General features: G+C 41.1%; 1 protein-coding gene across 8 annotated transcripts in view; it reads left to right on the top strand.

Moving 5' to 3' along the window:
* cep112 (centrosomal protein 112) overlaps window positions 1-17,118 on the top strand; it is a 432,841-nt gene that overhangs the window by 245,760 nt on the left and 169,963 nt on the right. For all 8 annotated transcript variants that reach the window (XM_078529029.1, XM_078529025.1, XM_078529028.1 and 5 more), the window contains one exon: window positions 5,114-5,249. In XM_078529029.1, coding sequence (XP_078385155.1) covers window positions 5,114-5,249 — 136 coding nt within the window. The remainder of the gene's footprint in view (window positions 1-5,113; window positions 5,250-17,118) is intronic.

Raw genomic sequence — 17,118 nt, forward strand, 5'->3', positions numbered from 1 at the left:
TTAGTTTATTCACATTCAAACCCAGGGGTGGGGTAGGAAGATTTACAACTATGGGCAACAGCAGTAAAAGAACCACAAAAATGAATATCAGTTCACGTGATTCCCAGAGTCCGAGAAGCCAAAGTACAGAGGATGTTTCTTTCATGGCAGAGTTCAGTCCAGATGAGTTTCTGCTTGGAGACAGCAACAGAAAAATCTTTGAAATAAATGGTGAAGCAGCACGATGAGTTTTTTACGCTTAGACTGCTTGGCATGCAATGATCAGAGACTTTTAAAATCAAAACAAGCTTCTAGGAGGTAAGAGATGGTGGCTGGCTGCTTGGTCAGCCAGGAGCCACCGGAGTTCTTTCTGGTTGATAAATCAGCAGTTTGAGCTTTGAGGCTTGAAATGTAATAGATCCAAAAGGCTAGATGCATGGGGTCATGTGACATGGCCCATTATTGAGTTAATTGCAACCTCGCAAGCGGTTTCTGTGCTTCTAGCCCAAATTCATTGTTTCCCTTAGGAGCGAAATAGTAGCTGTTAACACTTCTTCAGGTATAATAAGTTTTGATGTCTCTGTCTTTGTTATCATCCTGGCTGGGGGAGTCAGTTCATCTGTTCGTCTTCTAGTTTTGTGGTTATAATGTGGCCCTACAACGGTGTGTGCGATTCCACAAGGATGCGAGTGGAACTGTTTTTTGGTCTTGTCATTTCTGTTGGTAGCTCCCAGAACAGATAGCAAATCTTGAGTCATATGACCTGTAGCAGCCATTTTGTGGTTCAGCAGAAGTCCAATTAAAATTAGCAAAAAAATAAAGCTTGGTGTTACAGTTTTAATTTCTTTTCATGTCTTATGACATAACATGTGGTGGAACTAGTTAGGATGAGTTATTGAAACCTACAATGCAAAAGAGCTGAATTTAACACAGACAAGGTGATCTGATGTCTGAAGTAACGACTGTTACTTCAGCTGTCTCCCAGCCTGAGGTCTAATAGATCCTTCCTTGCAAATGGGGTTATCAGATCTCAGTGTTCAAACAAGAATATTTTCTCTAAATCTTGCACTGATCTTTTGGTAAAACTATAGAAAGTGTTTTCACCAAAGCTGTGTCACTGCAGTTAACAGTTCTTAAACTGTTGTATAATCAGCCCTGTGATACAGCATTCCATCTTGGTCAGCATTCCACAGTCAGGCAGCTCCTGCGTTGATATCCAGAGTTTCCTTCGATCCAGTAACTCAAAACAGTAAATCAGAAGGTCAAATACTGGATCAAGTTGAAGCATGAAAAATAACTGTACAAAATTTTTTATTAGTATTAGCTATTGATATATATGTAGACCTTTGTACCATTCCTTCATCTATAGTCCTTTGCATACTTATTGCCCCATTTTCCTCAATTCATGACCTGGTTGCTGTGGGATGTTGACTGAACTGGAATGCTGTGGTGTTCCCTTTTTTCCTTGCTTTCCAGGTAAAGATAACAAGGTTAAGCAATTAGGGGCATGGTTTCCCCACTGCTACACATGCAAGTATAAAATCATCATGAAATTGGAATTAACAGTGTTAGATTTTTTCCGGTGACGGAATTCCACTTGACTAAACTCCCACAGTTGAGTTCAAGAGCTTACTGTGTAGCTGCAGACCAGTATTCTATTATTCAGGGATTCAATGTATTGCAGCATTCCTTGAGTCATTGACAAAATGTTAGTGAGCCCTATATTTGTACTATGTCTAAAAAACTCAGAAGCACAAACATCGACATTTCAGGAGCCAAGCTGAGCATGTTCTAGCTGTTTGAAGTTACAGTAGCAGTATCTGAATTTGAATAAAATGCAAAATACTGCAGAAGCTGGAATTCATAAACGAAAAGAACACAAGCTAGAAAAACTCAGCAGGTCCGACAGTAACTATGGAGGAATGAAAGTCAATCACTCCACTTTTCAGGTTCTTACAAACATATAGACAAGACACACAGGACCATCTAACCTTCCCCATATACCTGCCTTCCTCAGGACTGACCCACTGAGCATTTGATCTCACTTTTTGAATTTGAATACATGGCACATCAACAGCAGTACTGTAAGAGCCAGCAGCACTTACATTTAAAATGTATCAAAGCAGCATTCCCATTCCCTGCAGAAAAGACGTTTCAAAGGAAAATCAGACAGTCAGACAAAGGAAGGAATCTAGAGAAGTGGAAGTGTGCAAATTAATTTCTTATTAAAGATTTCAGAAACCGACTTCAAAGGTGCTGTCATGAATGAAGAATCCAGTTTAGATGTTTACGCTTTGCTGTGCATACCCTTTGAATTACTCATTGATTTCCCCTCACTGGCCATTTGTTACAGTAGAACCACTCTAGCCTGAATTGAACTTGTGATATTCTGCCTTTCTGCAATACAGACAGTGGCTGATAATAGGGCTGGGAATGGTTGGTGCTTCCCTTTGCTCCTGTAAATGATGCCGTTGAAAGGGGGAATTGCACATTGTGTAAAATATAGAGATGAGGGATGACTGAAAAGCATCTCTAATTGTTCAGATCTCTTCTCTAATGACATTTAGAGTTGTGTGATCATACTGATGAATATTATTCAACCATGGGAACCATTACAACTGAGCCCAGTGCTGTCCTTATCCGGTGTCCTCAGATGCATGTTTTGCAGGGGCCTTAGACCACAGTCCTTTGTGATGGTAATTGTAATGCCCCAACACTAAGTAGGCTGAGACAAGAGCTAACCATCATTGGCTGAATTATGGCTCCAGGCATATGCATTATGCTGTAGGAAGCCTATTGGCTATTGGTTTCCAAGATTTTCTGTGCTATCATGAACCACCAAAGTTAAAATTGTGAGACAACTGTCCTTTCTATAATTGCCCTCAACTCCATCTCATCATTGCGCCAACCAGATATGCAAATAACGGCCCCGGAAACCCATTGGCTGCAATCTCTGTTGTTACGCTGGGATGTACCCTTCAGCACTAACCTCCCTGGAGTTAGTGAGATCAGCAAGAGGATGTTTCATTTGCATGGAGCCAGTGAGTGGCTACAGCACTACTGGCTTATCATAGTATCTGTCCAGGAAGGAGATAGGTCATGCCTCCCCTCCCTGACACCCTTTAGAGTCCTTCCTCAACCAAACTGTTCTTTGTGCATTCAGGACATTTCCTCACTTGGGCCCTCCTAGTGGGGCCCATAAGCAATCCTCTGGAAGCTGATGCACCTCATGCCTGTAGATGTACCAGCCTTCACTTTTACATTGAACTCCTTCTGAGCCTTGGAAATGGGGATTCCTGATGCAGCGGAGATCCGTTATCTAATTCTGTCTCTTTGATATCATTGCCCTCTGCCTATTGTGAACAGAGGCCAGGTATGGCCTCTGTATGTAATGGCTGTACATCCCAACAATGGCAGATCATATCAAACAGCCTGTTCCTTTGGCTGTTCGCAATAAGCAGAGTACTGACCGTACTTAACTAGCCTGTGCATGCAAAACTCAGAACGTAATGTCTAACATTAGATGTGATTCTGTGATGGGGCAGCAGTTGCTGAACAATCCTGAGAGTGCTAAGAGTTACACTAACAACGAATTTAAGATTATCAGTTGGGCTCGCAATATGGCTCACCTACACTTGCTAGAAGCTACATATATTCATACGCAGGGATCTGTCTTCTGCAGGCAAAAGGAACATGTCCTGGCATTGCACCATTTTTGAATTAATCAAAAGCATGGAAGACAATAGCTCCCTGGTGCATTCTCCATGGCAGTGCCTCGACTAATCAGAGCTGACTTGCCAACCAATCAGCACCCTAATGCAATATAAATTGTTGCTCTCTTTGAAATTTGGCATTCTTGCATCTGTCCTGATGAGCGCAGGATGAAAAGCTTCAACAGCATGTCTCTTTTCAGCAGTGGCTTTTTTTTATCTGTTATGTTATAAATCTAGTAGCTGTGGGTATGTAGTATGATCGGACAGAAAGCAAGATGGCTCAGCAAAACAATTTTGAAGAGATTTAATTGGTTGTTTTAATAATTTTTTATTGCTGATTGGCGGGCATAAAAAAGTGTTTCTTTAAAGCTAATTATTAAAATGTTAGCTGCAGATTTAAAGCGTGGCATTAATATATGTATATAGCTCCTTTCATGACCTCAGTACATCATAAAACGTTCACAGCTAATGAAGTGCTTTTGAAATGTAGGGAAACAGGGTTGCTAATTTGCAAAACAACTTACATTGTATAGCACAATTAACATAATAAAATGTCCCAAGGTGCTTTACAGGAACATTATAAAACAAAATATGATTCCAGCTCCTGTAAGGAGATATTAAAAAGCTTGGTCAAAGAGGTAGGTTTAAGGATTATCTTAAGGAAAGAAAGCAAGATAGGGAGAGTATTCCAGATCTTAGGATCAAGGTAACTGAAGGCGAGGCCCCCACTTCTGGAGTGATTAAAATTGTGATGTACCAAAGGCCAGAATTAGAGGAGCCGAGATATGCTGTAGGGTTGTGGGACTGGAGGAAATTACCCAGATAATAGGGTGCAAGGCCATGGAAGGATTTGAAAACAAGGAAGAGAATTTTAAGACCAAGGCATTATTTGACTGGGAACTAATGTAGGTCAGTGTACACAGGAGTGATAGGGGGATGGAACTTGCTGCAAGGGCAGCAGAATTTTGGATGACCTCATGTTTAAGAAAGGTAGAATGTGGGAGACCAGGCAGGAGTGCAATGGGATGGTCAAGTCTGGAGGGTAATGAAGGCATGATGAGGGTTTCAGCAGCAGATAAGCTGATACAGAGGCGGTCGGATGATGTTGCAAAGGTACTGAAACCCAGTAGTGAAATAAATACCCAAGCTATCTGTTCTGGTCATTATTTGAAAGAGCTGTTGACCTGGAGAATCTTCCTGGTTCTTGTTTTGAATAGTGCCATGGATCTTCTTCCACCACTTGGTAGATAGAACCTCTGTTCATCTGAAAAATAACACCTCTGGCAGTGTAGCATCTCTCCTGTGAATCTCACCTGACGCAAAGGTTTTATTATATGAAGATAGATTTAATGGTGGGTTTATTCTGTTAAATTAAAGATGCCTAGAAACAGTATATTACTGAAACATTTATGCTTGTTTAGTGAAAAAGAAGACGAACTGACAAGGGTGACCGAGATGCAGAAGCTCCAAGCCCAGAAGGCGGACGCAGCTTTGGAAGAATTCAAGAGACAGGTGGAACTGAATTCTGAGAAGGTCTATTCTGAAATGAAACAGCAGGTGAAGCTTCTACCATTGATTCTAAGGAATTTATTTAGCTTTTGTGCTGGGCTGATTCTGGTTTTATTAGAAAATGCAAGTTTTCGCAATCAACTAACTATCTCTAAAGTGTTATTTCACCAGTGGAAACAGAAACATGTGCTTCTGTTGCTTAATGTCATAACCTAACAGAACAGCAAAAAGAAACTTTTTGTTTTCTTAAACTACATTTAGAATGTGTGGTGCCAAAATCAATGTCTTCTCAAACCTCCTTCTGCACATGGATATTTCAGTAAACTGAAACAAAAAAAGACCTCTAAGTAGTATGAATGGCCCACATTTGGTCCTGCCACACTTCCCTTCATCTGCACACTTCTGCTGGTGTACAGATCAATTTTCCCCATTCAATTCCCTGCATTAAAATAAAAAGCTCACAGATAAATATTCTATTAGATTTCCTTTCTTTTGTTAAACATGAAAATGAATCACCCTATTTTTGAGGTGACATGTTCATTGAAAGCTGCTGACTTAGTGCAGCTTCCAACTACTAAATGAGATAGATTGGCATCTATTTCAAATCACCCAACTAAGTGAGTTAGTTTTTTTTCAAACATATCTTTTCTCCTCACCTTGTTCTGACCCTGCAGGCCATGTACCAGTTCTGGCTGAGAAATCAGGAAAGCTTTTGCCTATTGACCCGATGTTGAGATTGAACTAGCAATAGCAGTCTTCAATTTCCTCCCTTCTGCGCAGCACTAACACCTGGCCTCCACTAGACACCTCCCAGGATAGCTGAAGCTGAGATCAGAGACTTGCTGGAATGGTGAGCTCCGTCTTCATCCCTTCAATCTATGGCATAGCTTTAGCTTTACGTTAGTAGTAAAGTACATGGTGCCAATACAGAAAGCGTGAAATGATCTATTTTCCAGCAGTGATACCTCTTCGTACTAAGTACATAAAAAAGGTGCTCTAGTGAGATAAGCAGTCCCAAGACTCCTTGCTGTAGAAAACAGGCTGGAATAAACCCTGAAGCTGCAAAAAAAAAGTATGTAATTAGATGTGAAGTAGCAGAGGTTCACGTGGCTTTAATCTACCTGTTTTCTTCAAATAGTGTTATTTTAAGTGTGTGCCACAGCCCACTCAGTGTATGTTGAGTTCTAACTAATAGTAAATGTGTTTAAAGAGTGTGATGCAGAATGTTGCTGTATTACCATCAGAATCTTCAGCTTTAAAACTCAAACAAATCTCCTTTCTCCTCATCCAGAGTCATGTTGGCTGCTTCTAGGAATTCTTCTCCGCTATACATTTGGCAACAATGCATATTATTATTAGTCCAAATGTTTTAACCACAGTGATGCAATGTAATCTGCAAATTCCATTTGCTCCCACACTTAACCAGAAGCGCATGGATTTGAGGGGAATTACGCATCATGAAGCATGTTATTTTCAATGGTAAAAATCTGAAAATGCTGTAAGCATACAGCTGGCTAGTGGGAATCCTGAAGAGAAAAGACGTTTGACATGTAAACGAAAGCGTGTGAACATGTAATATTAACCTATCTTTCTCTCAACGGTGATCTGTTGTGTATTTCAACAGCAACAATAACTTGCAAATATATAGCACCTGTAAGATGTGGCAAGATGCTTAACAGAAGTGTAATCAGATAAATATTGCCATTGAATCAAAGGGGACGATAATAGGATGGGTGACTAAAACTTCATTAAAGAGGTGCATTTTAAGAAGAGAGAAGAGACGAGAGGTTCAAGTTTCAGAGCTTTGGGCCCAGATGGCAGAAGGCAAGGTTGCCATTATTGGAATGAAAGGAGTGAGGGATGCATGGAGGGCAGTGCTGGACAAAAGAGTTCCCTTGTAGGTTTGTAGGACTGATGTATGTTGGAAGATAGGGAGGGATAAGGCCATAAAGGGATTTGAACAATCACTTGATGCAAATTTTAAGTTTGAGGCATTGGTTGACTAGCAAGAAATGTGAGTCAGCGAGCCCAGGGGTGATGTCAGCTATCATTGGTGCCTGCAAAGGGAAGTTGGATGGCCAGCAGTTTAGTTGGGAGTAGGATAGTGAGAGCAAGATATGAGCCTAAGAAATTAGGTGAATTTGAATAGGGCAGGCAGGGACATAGGAGGGAAACTAGAGAAAACTGTGGGTTCAGGATGAGGACGGGGCAACCTTGGACAAAGTTTGGTTTGACAAGGGGACGTGGGGTTAGCAGCAGAAGCAGGTGAATGGATTATCTCAGCCTTAGTGACAAAGAAGTCTGCGAGCTCCTCACATTTATTGTTGGAGGTGAGCATGGAAGTAAGTAGGGTTTAAGGAGAAAATTAGTTGTGGAGAAAAGAACCTGGATTACTTTGTATTTCAGTATTATCTTGGGATAGAAAGCTGTTTTGGCAGAGGAGGGGAGGGGTTCATGATGCTTGACATGGCCTGCCGACAAATGGCTAAACTAGTTAAATGCCAGAAAAGATGATGTCTTTGTGCCTTGGATTTGAGGGAAAGGTAGGAGGTGTTTCAAAGACGGAAGAGTGTAAGGATTTGATTGGTAACAGCATTATCAAAAGTGGTGCTAAGGAAAAAGTTGAACAGATCGACAGCTACAGAAGTGTGATGGTGAGTGGAGGCTAAAGGCTAGCATTTGGGAGTTTGAAATTGTAAATGATGTGAGGGAGTTTTTTCTGGGACAGACCCAGAAGGGAGTAGGATTGGAATGGGAGTGTGTGAGGGGGTGAGGGATACAAAGAGTTGATCAGAGCTAATTTTATCTGTAATTGAAAGGAGGAATAGAGAGAGCAATGTCAATGGGTGGAATATTTGTGTCCTGGGAGAGATTAAGGGAAAGCAAAAGGGAAGTATTCTTGGAGCAGAGAAAGCAAAGTGAGTTGAGTTGTGCTGGCAGTTGAAATCACTGAGGAGCAGAAGTTACTCAGTCCAAAGGCTAAGGGAGGAAAAGAATGAAGATATCTCAATGAGCAGCTCAGGGTGAGGCTTGGGTGGACTATAGGAAATGAGGATTTTGAGGAAGTTGTGACTCAAAGCGTGATGCAGCTTGATGGACATGTTGTCACCATTTTGATTAATTGAGAGCAAGCTCCATCCAGTCATTATTGCTGTGCTTCAAGGAGAGCTTCAGAGTGTCTTTGAAGCATTTTCTTTGTCCTTCCCTGGAACGGTGGCCATTTCGACATTGAGAAAACAGGATCTGGTAAAGGAGATGCTTTTCGGCCATCTGAACACAGTGTCCAGTCCATCGAAGTTGATTTTTCAGGAATTTTGCCTGAATAGTTAAGGAACTAACTTTTAGAAGGACACTAGTGTTTGTTCAATCGTCGTCCCACTGAATCCGGAGGATGTGGTGAAGGTATTGCTGATGGAATTTCGCTACACAGTCCACATCCCACTGCAATGCAGAAGTGTGGATGACAATTGCTCTGTACACCAGGACTTTTGTTGAATTGCCGAGGTCTTTGTTGTCACTTGCTGTTGTAGATTGTAGCTGACGCAGCTGATCTGATTTTGAATCTCCTTGTCAATGGTGACCTTTTAGAGAGGTAGCTACCAACTTATGGGAAGTGCTCAACATATTGCAGAGTCTCCCCTTCAACATATACGGGAGGTGGAATATTTGGCTGACCAGGCGTGGGTTGATATGAGTTTTGTTTTGGCAACATTCAAGGACAGGCCGAGTCTCTTGTATGCAGAATTGAAGAGATCGAGAGTGGCTTGCAAATCTGGTGCAGACTGGGCAACAGCACTGCAGTCATCTGCAAACTGTAGATCATGTATATCTATGGTGGTCAGTTTAATTTTGGCTGAGGTTAGAGTTTTCTATCTAGGTGGTATTTAATATTCACACCAGAGGATGGTTGATCTTTGAGGTGAATAGTCACTCGTCAAGTAGATTGTAAATAGTATGGGGGCTATCATACAGCCATGCATGCCCCCAGTATGTATTTTGAAGGGGTCTGTTTCATCTCCCACTGAAGACTGTTGCAGTCATACTATCATGAAACATTTGTAGGATTGTGATGAAGTTTCTTGGACATACAAATCTTTGGAGTGCAATCCAGTGCCTCGTGATTTACTGAGTCAAATGCCTTTGGTTAGGTTTATGAATGCAATGAAGCGTTCTTCGTGTTGTTTATGAAGGTTCCTCTGGAAGGTCTTCTGTAGTGTTTGCAGCTTGAGGAACTTCGGATCCGAGTTGGGGTCTGAGCTGCAGGCATTGCGCCACATCAGGGAGGCGGAAAGTTACCTGGACACTTTGCTCCAGGAGGCAGTCACACCCCTCAGCTTAGGTAATTCAAATTTGGTCTGTAATCAGGGACAGGAGGGTGTGACTGCAGGTGAAGCAGGTAAGGGGACTTAGGATAGCGCTTGAGGAGCCTCGACCCCTGCAACTGTCCAACAGTGACGAAGTTCTTGCAAACTATGTGGACGAGAGCGGGGACTGCAGGGAGGACGAGCGAGTTGATGATGGCACCATGATGCTGGGAGCCATTCAAGTGGAGGAAGAAAATAGGAATGTAGAAGTAGTAGGGGACAGTATAATTAGGGGGATAGATACTGTTCTCTGCAGCCTGCCCGGTGCTAGGGTTAAGGACATCTCCTCAGAGCTAGAGAGGAACTTAGAGTGGGAGGGGAGGGATCCAGTTGTCTTCATCCATGTTGGTACCAGTGACATTGATAGGACTAGCAAAGAGGTTCTGCTGAAAGAACTTGAACAGTTAGGAGCTAAATTAAAAAGCAGAACATCCAAGGTAATAATCTCAGGATCACTACCTGAGCCACAGGCAAACTGGCAGAGGGTAAATATAGTCAAGGAGTTAAATGCATGGGTCAGAGTGGTGTGGGAGGAATGGGTTTCAGTTCATGGGGCACTGGCGCCAATACTGGGGTAGAAGGGAACTGTTTCGGTGGGTCGAGCTTCACTTGAACCATCCTGGGTTCAGTGTCCTGGCGAATCGAATAACTAGGGCTGTAGAGAGGGCTTTATACCAAATTGGGGGTGGGGGGGGGGCGGGTGGGGGGCTGCAGGGCAGAGGGTGGAGGGTTCTGGAGAGGGGATATGACGCTTAGAAAGCAAGACGATATGGCAGCATTGCAGGGCAGCTATTTAGGTAATGATACCTAGAGTGTGACAAGAAGGGAACAGAGTCTACAAACATAAAATAACAGCAGCAAATAGGGTCAAAGGGGGAAAAATGGTTAAAAGGCAAAATTAGTGGCTCTTTACTTAAATGCACATAGTATTCGGAACAAAATAAATGAATTAACGGCACAAATAGCGGTTAATGGGTATGATCTTAGCCATTCCGGAGACATGGTTACACAGAGATCAAATTAAATATTCAGGGGTATGTGACTTTTTGAAAGGACAGGTAGGAAGGAAAGGGTGGTGGGGTAGCTTTGTTAGTACGAGATGGAATAAGTATGATAGCAAGAACTGATCTTGGATCGGAAGATGTAGGATCCATATGGGTGGAGGTAAGAAATAACAAGGGGAAGAAGACACTGACAGGAGTCGTCTATAGGCCCCCTAACAGTAGCTATGTTGTAGGACGGAATAAATCAGGAGATAATGAGGGCATGTAAAAAAAGGCAGTACATTAATCACAGGTGACTTTAATCTTCATGTAGATTGGGAAAATCAAATTGGCAGAGGTAACCATGAGCAAGAATTCATAGAGTGTAATTGGGACAGTTTCCTAGAACAATATGTTGTGGATCCAACCAGGGATCAGGCTATTTTGAATCTGGTAATGTGTAACGAGGCAGGTTTAACAAATGATCTCAGAGTAAAAGATCCCCTAGGAAACAGTGACCATAACATGGTTGAATTTAGCATTCAGCCCGAGAGTGAGAAACTTGGGTTGGAAACAACTGTGATAAACTTAAAAAAGGGTAATCACAAAGGAATGAGGGCAGAGTTGACTGGGGTGGACTGAGAAAGGAGTTTAGCAAAAAAAAAACGGTTGATGAACAATGGCGGACGTTTAAGAAAATAGTTCATGACTCACAACAAAGATATATCCCAGTGAAGAAGAAGGCTTCTAGGAAGGGGATAAACCAACCATGGTTAACCAAGGAAATTAAGGATAGTATCAAATTGAAAGAAAAAGAGTCACACACTGTGGCAAAGATTAATGGTAAGCCAGAGGATTGGGGAAGTTTTAAAAACCAACAAAAGATGAGCAAAAATATAATAAAGGAGAAAATAAACTTTGAGGATAAACTGGCAAGTAATATACAAATGGACAGTAAAAGCTTCTTTAAACATATAAAAAGGAAGAGTGAGGCTAAAGTGAACATAGGCCCCTTAGAGAATGTGACTAGGGAAATAATAACGGGGAACTAGGAAATGGCAGAGGAGTTGAATAAATACTTTGCACCAGCCTTCATGGTAGAAGACACGAATAACATTCCAAAAATACTAAATAATCAAGGGGCAAAAGCTAGGGAGGAAATAAATACATAACTATCACCAGAGAAAAATGACTAGAGAAACTAATGGGGCTAAAGGTCAATAAGCCTCCTGAACCTGATGGGTTGCATCCTCAGATATTGAAGGAAGTAGCTACACAGATAGTGGATGCACTGGTAGTAATCTCCCAAGAATCCTTAGATTCTGGAAAAATCCCAGAAGATTGGAAAACTGTCAATGTAACACCCTTATTCAAAAAGGGTGGGAGACAAAAAAACAGGTAACTATAGGCCAGTTAGCTTACCATCCGTCATTGGGAAAATGTTAGAGTCTATTATAAAGGATGTAATAGCAGAACATTTAGAAATGCATAATCTAATCAAGCAGAGTCAGCATGGCTTCATGAAGGGGAAATCATGCCTGACAAACTTATTAGAATTCTTTGAGGAGGTAACAAGCAGGATAGATAATGGGGAACCAGTAGATGTAATATATATGGATTTCCAAAAGGTGTTCGATAAGGCATTGCATGTAAGGCTACTTAATAAGATAAGAGCCTATGGTGTTCGGGGTAATATATTAGCATGGATAGAGAATTGGCTAACTAATAGAAGACAGAGAGTTGGGATAAGGGGGCCATTTTCAGGGTGGCAACCTGTAACTAGTGGAGTGCCACAGGGATCAGTGCTGGGGCCACAATTATTTACAATATATTTTAACGACTTGGATGAGGGAAGAGGATGCACTATTGCCAAGTTTGCGGATGACGCAAAAATAGGTGGGAAGGCAAGCAGTGAGGATAACACGAGGAGTCTACAGAGGAATATACACAGATTAAGTGAGTAGGCTAAAACTTGGCAGATGGAATATAATGTGGGAAAATGTGAGGTTATGCACTTTGGCAGGAAGAATAGAGGAGCTGAATATTATTTAAATGGGGAAAGGGATTTGGGAGTCCTTGTGCATGAATCCCAAAAAGCTAACATGCAAGTTCAGCAGGTAATAGGGAAGGCAAATGGAATGTTGGCCTTTATTTCAAAGCGAATTGAGTATTAAAATAGGCAAGTCTCGCTAAAACTATACCATGCACCAGTTAGACCACACCTAGAACACTGTGAACAGTTTTTGTGCCCTTATCTAAGGAAAGATATAGTGGCATTGGAGGCAGCCCAGAGAAGTTTCACTAAGTTGATCCTGGGTATGGAGGGATTTTCTTCTGAGGAGAGGATGAGTGGGTTGGGCCTGTACTCATTGGGGTTTAAAAGAATGAGAGGTGACCTTCTTGAAACATATAAATTCTTTGGAGGCTTGACAGGGTAGATGCTGAGAGGTTGTTTCCCCTTGTTGGAGAGACTAGGACCAGAAGGCATAATCTCAGAGTAAGGGGTCGCCCATTTAAGACAGAGATGAGGAGGAATTTCTCTGAGGGTATTGAGTATGTGGAATTCTTTACCGCAGAGGACTGTAGAGGCTGGATCGTTAAGTATATTCAAGGCTGAAATAGACTGATTTTCAATCAGTAAGGGAATCAAGGATTTGGGGAAAAGGCAGGAAAGTAGAGTTGAGGATTATCGTTTCAGCCATGATCTCATTGAATGGTGGAGCAAACTCGATGGGCCGAATGACCTGCTTCTGCTCCTACATCTTATGGTCTAAGGTCTAAAGCCACACTATGTCTCTGCTAGGATTTCCTCAGCCACAGGAAGTAGGTGATTTTGGAGAATGCATGTAGGATTTTCCCTGCTAGGGACGAGGGAAATACCTCAATAGTTTCCACAGCGTGATTTATCTCCCTTCTTGAAGATAGTTATAATTATCGCATTCCTGAAGGCAGGGAATCCGTAGGACATGTGCATGGAATTTTCTTTGAAGATCTCAGCTGGAATACCATCAGGGTCGCAGGCTTTGTTGTTTTTCATCCATTTGATTGCTTGTTGCAACTCTCCCATTGATGGTGGTTTGCCCATGGATTCTACCACCTGGCATCGGGGAATATCCCAGAGAGTGTCAGCTGCCACTGTGGATTCACAGTTGACGAGTTGTTGAAAAATGTTCTTTCCAGCATTGACGATGGCATTGTTATCCTTAAGAAGAGAAGCACCAACATGTAAGCAAAGGGGATTTTACCCATTTGACCTTGGTCTATACATGGCCCTGGTAGCTTCAAAAAAGCATATTGTTGGATCTCTTTGGCTTTTTCTTCCCACCACATGTCCTTTTTCTTCCAGATTTTTCTTAGGATGTTAGCCTTGAGCTACTGGAATGTTGTCTTCTTGACTTGCGACCTTGGTTTGTTCTGGCAGGCAATGAAGGCCGCTCAATTTTGTTCTAGGAATTCAGCAAGTTTGAGAATTTACACATACCAATACTTGTATCAATTGTTATACAATTGAGAGGCAATTGGACAAATCATTAAACTGATGGAACAATTTTTCAGATTACAACCCTTAATCTTTTTGTTAACTGTCTGAGATCAATACAGTTATATAAAACAGAGAAAAGGCATTGAAAGTAGATGAAAGCCAGTGCGAGAAATCCCCCAAAGCCTGCTAACTGTGAAGATAAATACATTTATAATTATGTGTCCCTGGTGTGTACAAAGCAATACTTTCAATTGACTAAAGCCAACCCAATCTAGAGTTCACTTTTCATTTGACCTTTTAGAAGTCCCATCACCCCACACGAACATACAAAATGGGAGCAGAAGTAGGCCATTCAGCCCTTCGAGCCTGCTCCAACATTCAATAAGATCATGGCTAACCTGTTTGTTGTAAAGCAAATATCATTTTTTTCCCTAATATTACTGTGGAATACTGAAACAGGCTTGTGTGTGTATGTTTGTGTGTGTGTGACTAATTTAATTAAACTAAAGACGGTTGGACTGCAAGGTTTAAATCATCAAAGGGATTAAGTGTGAAACAGGCATTTTGAAATGGAGATGGGTGAAGGAAGATGAAGTCTCTGCAGATACAGTGTGAATGGAATTTGCATTTGTAGATAAGTAAGAGGTGGTTTGCTTTTCAAAGGGACGTGATAAGATCTTTTACAACTGGCAAGGTAAATAAGGTATTATTTTTAAGGTTTATATTTCCTGAAAGTGCTGACCATAAGGACAACATGAAAGATTTTTACATTCTGGGAAAAGTAACTTCCAAAGCAAGAGTGAAACAATGGGATTTACAGATCAAAAGAGAGAAAATATATTTAAAGAAGGATGGAAAACTGTATGGGGCGTGGCCTTGTGAGATCTTGAGAGGTGTGAAATAGACCTGTGTGAAATAGACCTGTGGAAAAGCAGCCTCTAGCCACTCCAGAGAAGCTCTGGTTTGGTCCAGAGTACAAGGTTTTGTTAAAAACCTTAGAGTTTTATTGTCAATTGAGAGGGAGAGAGAAGCTGTGAAATACCTCTCTTATAACAACAGTGGGTGCTTGTGGTAATATTGCTGGATTTTTTATAGATTAAGAATCTATTCAGACTATTGCCTGAAAGGAGTGTGTAGTTGTGAGTCTAGTTAAGTTGAAATCATTTGGGAACTGTTGTAAGACTAAGTTTAACTACATAACTGTACCCTTGTGTGTTTAATTTTTTTCTTTTCTTTTGTTAATAAATGTTTTAATTTAATCTTGAAGATCTCCAAAGGTGGTAGTGGACTCTTTACTTCTGATTTCAGTGTACATACCTTCTCGTAATAAATACAAATTGCAAAATCATTGTGATAGCTTAACCAAGTTTCCCTCTGGGATTTGGTCAGCCTGGCAATTACCGTCTGTCATATTGTAACATTGTGTTTCGAATTCCCCATTCCCATCTACCCCCGATAACCTTTGATTCTCGTGCCTAACAAGAATCTATCTACCTCTGTTTTAAAAATAATATTCAATAATTCCATAATGCAAGCTCCCCATGATTTGCCATTAAAGAGCTGTGTTCTTCCTTTTTGTTAATTTTCCTAAGTGTCAGCCTGGCTCAGTTCTCACCTCTAAGTCAGAAGGTTGTGGGTTCAAGCCCTGCTGCAGAGTCCTAGTGAGTCCAACTCCTAATCTGGGCTGACATTCCATTCCATTCGAGTATGGAAGGAGTGCTGCACTATCAGAGGTGATGACATGTCAAACTGAGGCAAGTGTAAAAGATCCCCCTCTGTTTAAAGAAAAACACTGGGAGTTCTCCTGGTATGCAAACTGGTATTTACCCTTCAACCAACATAATTTACAAAGAAAATATGATTATTCCGTTTCTCTGAGACACCTTGTTACACTGGATTAGCTGCTGCACTTACCTACATTACAACAGTGACAACTCTTCAAAAATACTTCCCAAAGACCTTCATGGCCATGATATCCTAGATCATGAATGGTGTGATATAAATGCAAGTGTTTTCTTTTTCAACACATTTCTAAACAGAAGCAGTCCTCAGAATGGTGCTAAATACTTGGTTTCATCCACAAACCTCTTGTATTTCACCATAGTTTATGGGCTTTACTTTTGCCTTAAAATTAGGGATGAGAGGAATGATATGGTCCCTGGTGGTAATGGAAAGTCTGTACCCTCAGCTGTTTCAGGCTGTTTTTTTTTGACAGCACCTCATGCTCATCCTGAAATCACACTGAAAGTTGACCGTGTAATTACTTTGGAAGTGTGGATTTTGTGGGTTGCATAATCCCTACAGCACCATTGGTTCCTAAGGATGAGTTCATTTTGCCAAGGGAAAAAAATTTAGCTTCAAATCAGGAAACACTCTTGTAAGGAATTCAGTTTTCCACTGTTACTAATTGATCCCAGCTCTGATGCATAAGAATAGATTGCTTCCAAATGACATGCTTTGAAGTGAGGTAAGCTATGAAGTCCAACACAGTAACTTTCAGACCAGATACTAAATCTGTTTCATCATTAGCAGTTTAACATCACCAGTTTTCTTGTCATCACAGTCTTTGTTTGTAGTTGACTGAAGATTGGGATAGCTTAGGCTTTATTGGAAATTAAACTGTATTCTGATAAATTAGGGAAATTAATGGAGTAGATTTGTTTTCAAGCAGAATACTGTAGCCATTAACCCATTATTTCCCAGCGCACAGTGTAGCGCCATCTGGTGAATATATGAACAAAAATGATTTGACTGCAAGAAAAATCAAGTTTTTCAAATCAGACTTCTTTTTGCATGTGGAAATATTTAGCTGGAAAGTGCACACTTTTGTGAAGCATAGTTGTCAGGCATCTAAACCTCAGATAAGTCAAATGTTCATTTTTCAGATTTTGTACACTAATCCTCAACCATTAGACACTTGACGCTATGTGATTTCAGTGCCTGGATTTAGTGGAACTTGAGAAGTGTGGACTGGATTCAGCATTAGATGAGGCATATTTATGAAGATGCTCCAGCTCAAGTTGAAGGTCTACCTTGATTTGTTTTCTCAGCTATTTTCAGATGGATGGATGGTGTACAAAGAAATTTGC

The sequence above is a fragment of the Cetorhinus maximus genome, chromosome 24 (genome assembly GCF_964194155.1).
Source record: "Cetorhinus maximus chromosome 24, sCetMax3.hap1.1, whole genome shotgun sequence".
In the NCBI taxonomy this organism is placed as follows: domain Eukaryota; kingdom Metazoa; phylum Chordata; class Chondrichthyes; order Lamniformes; family Cetorhinidae; genus Cetorhinus; species Cetorhinus maximus.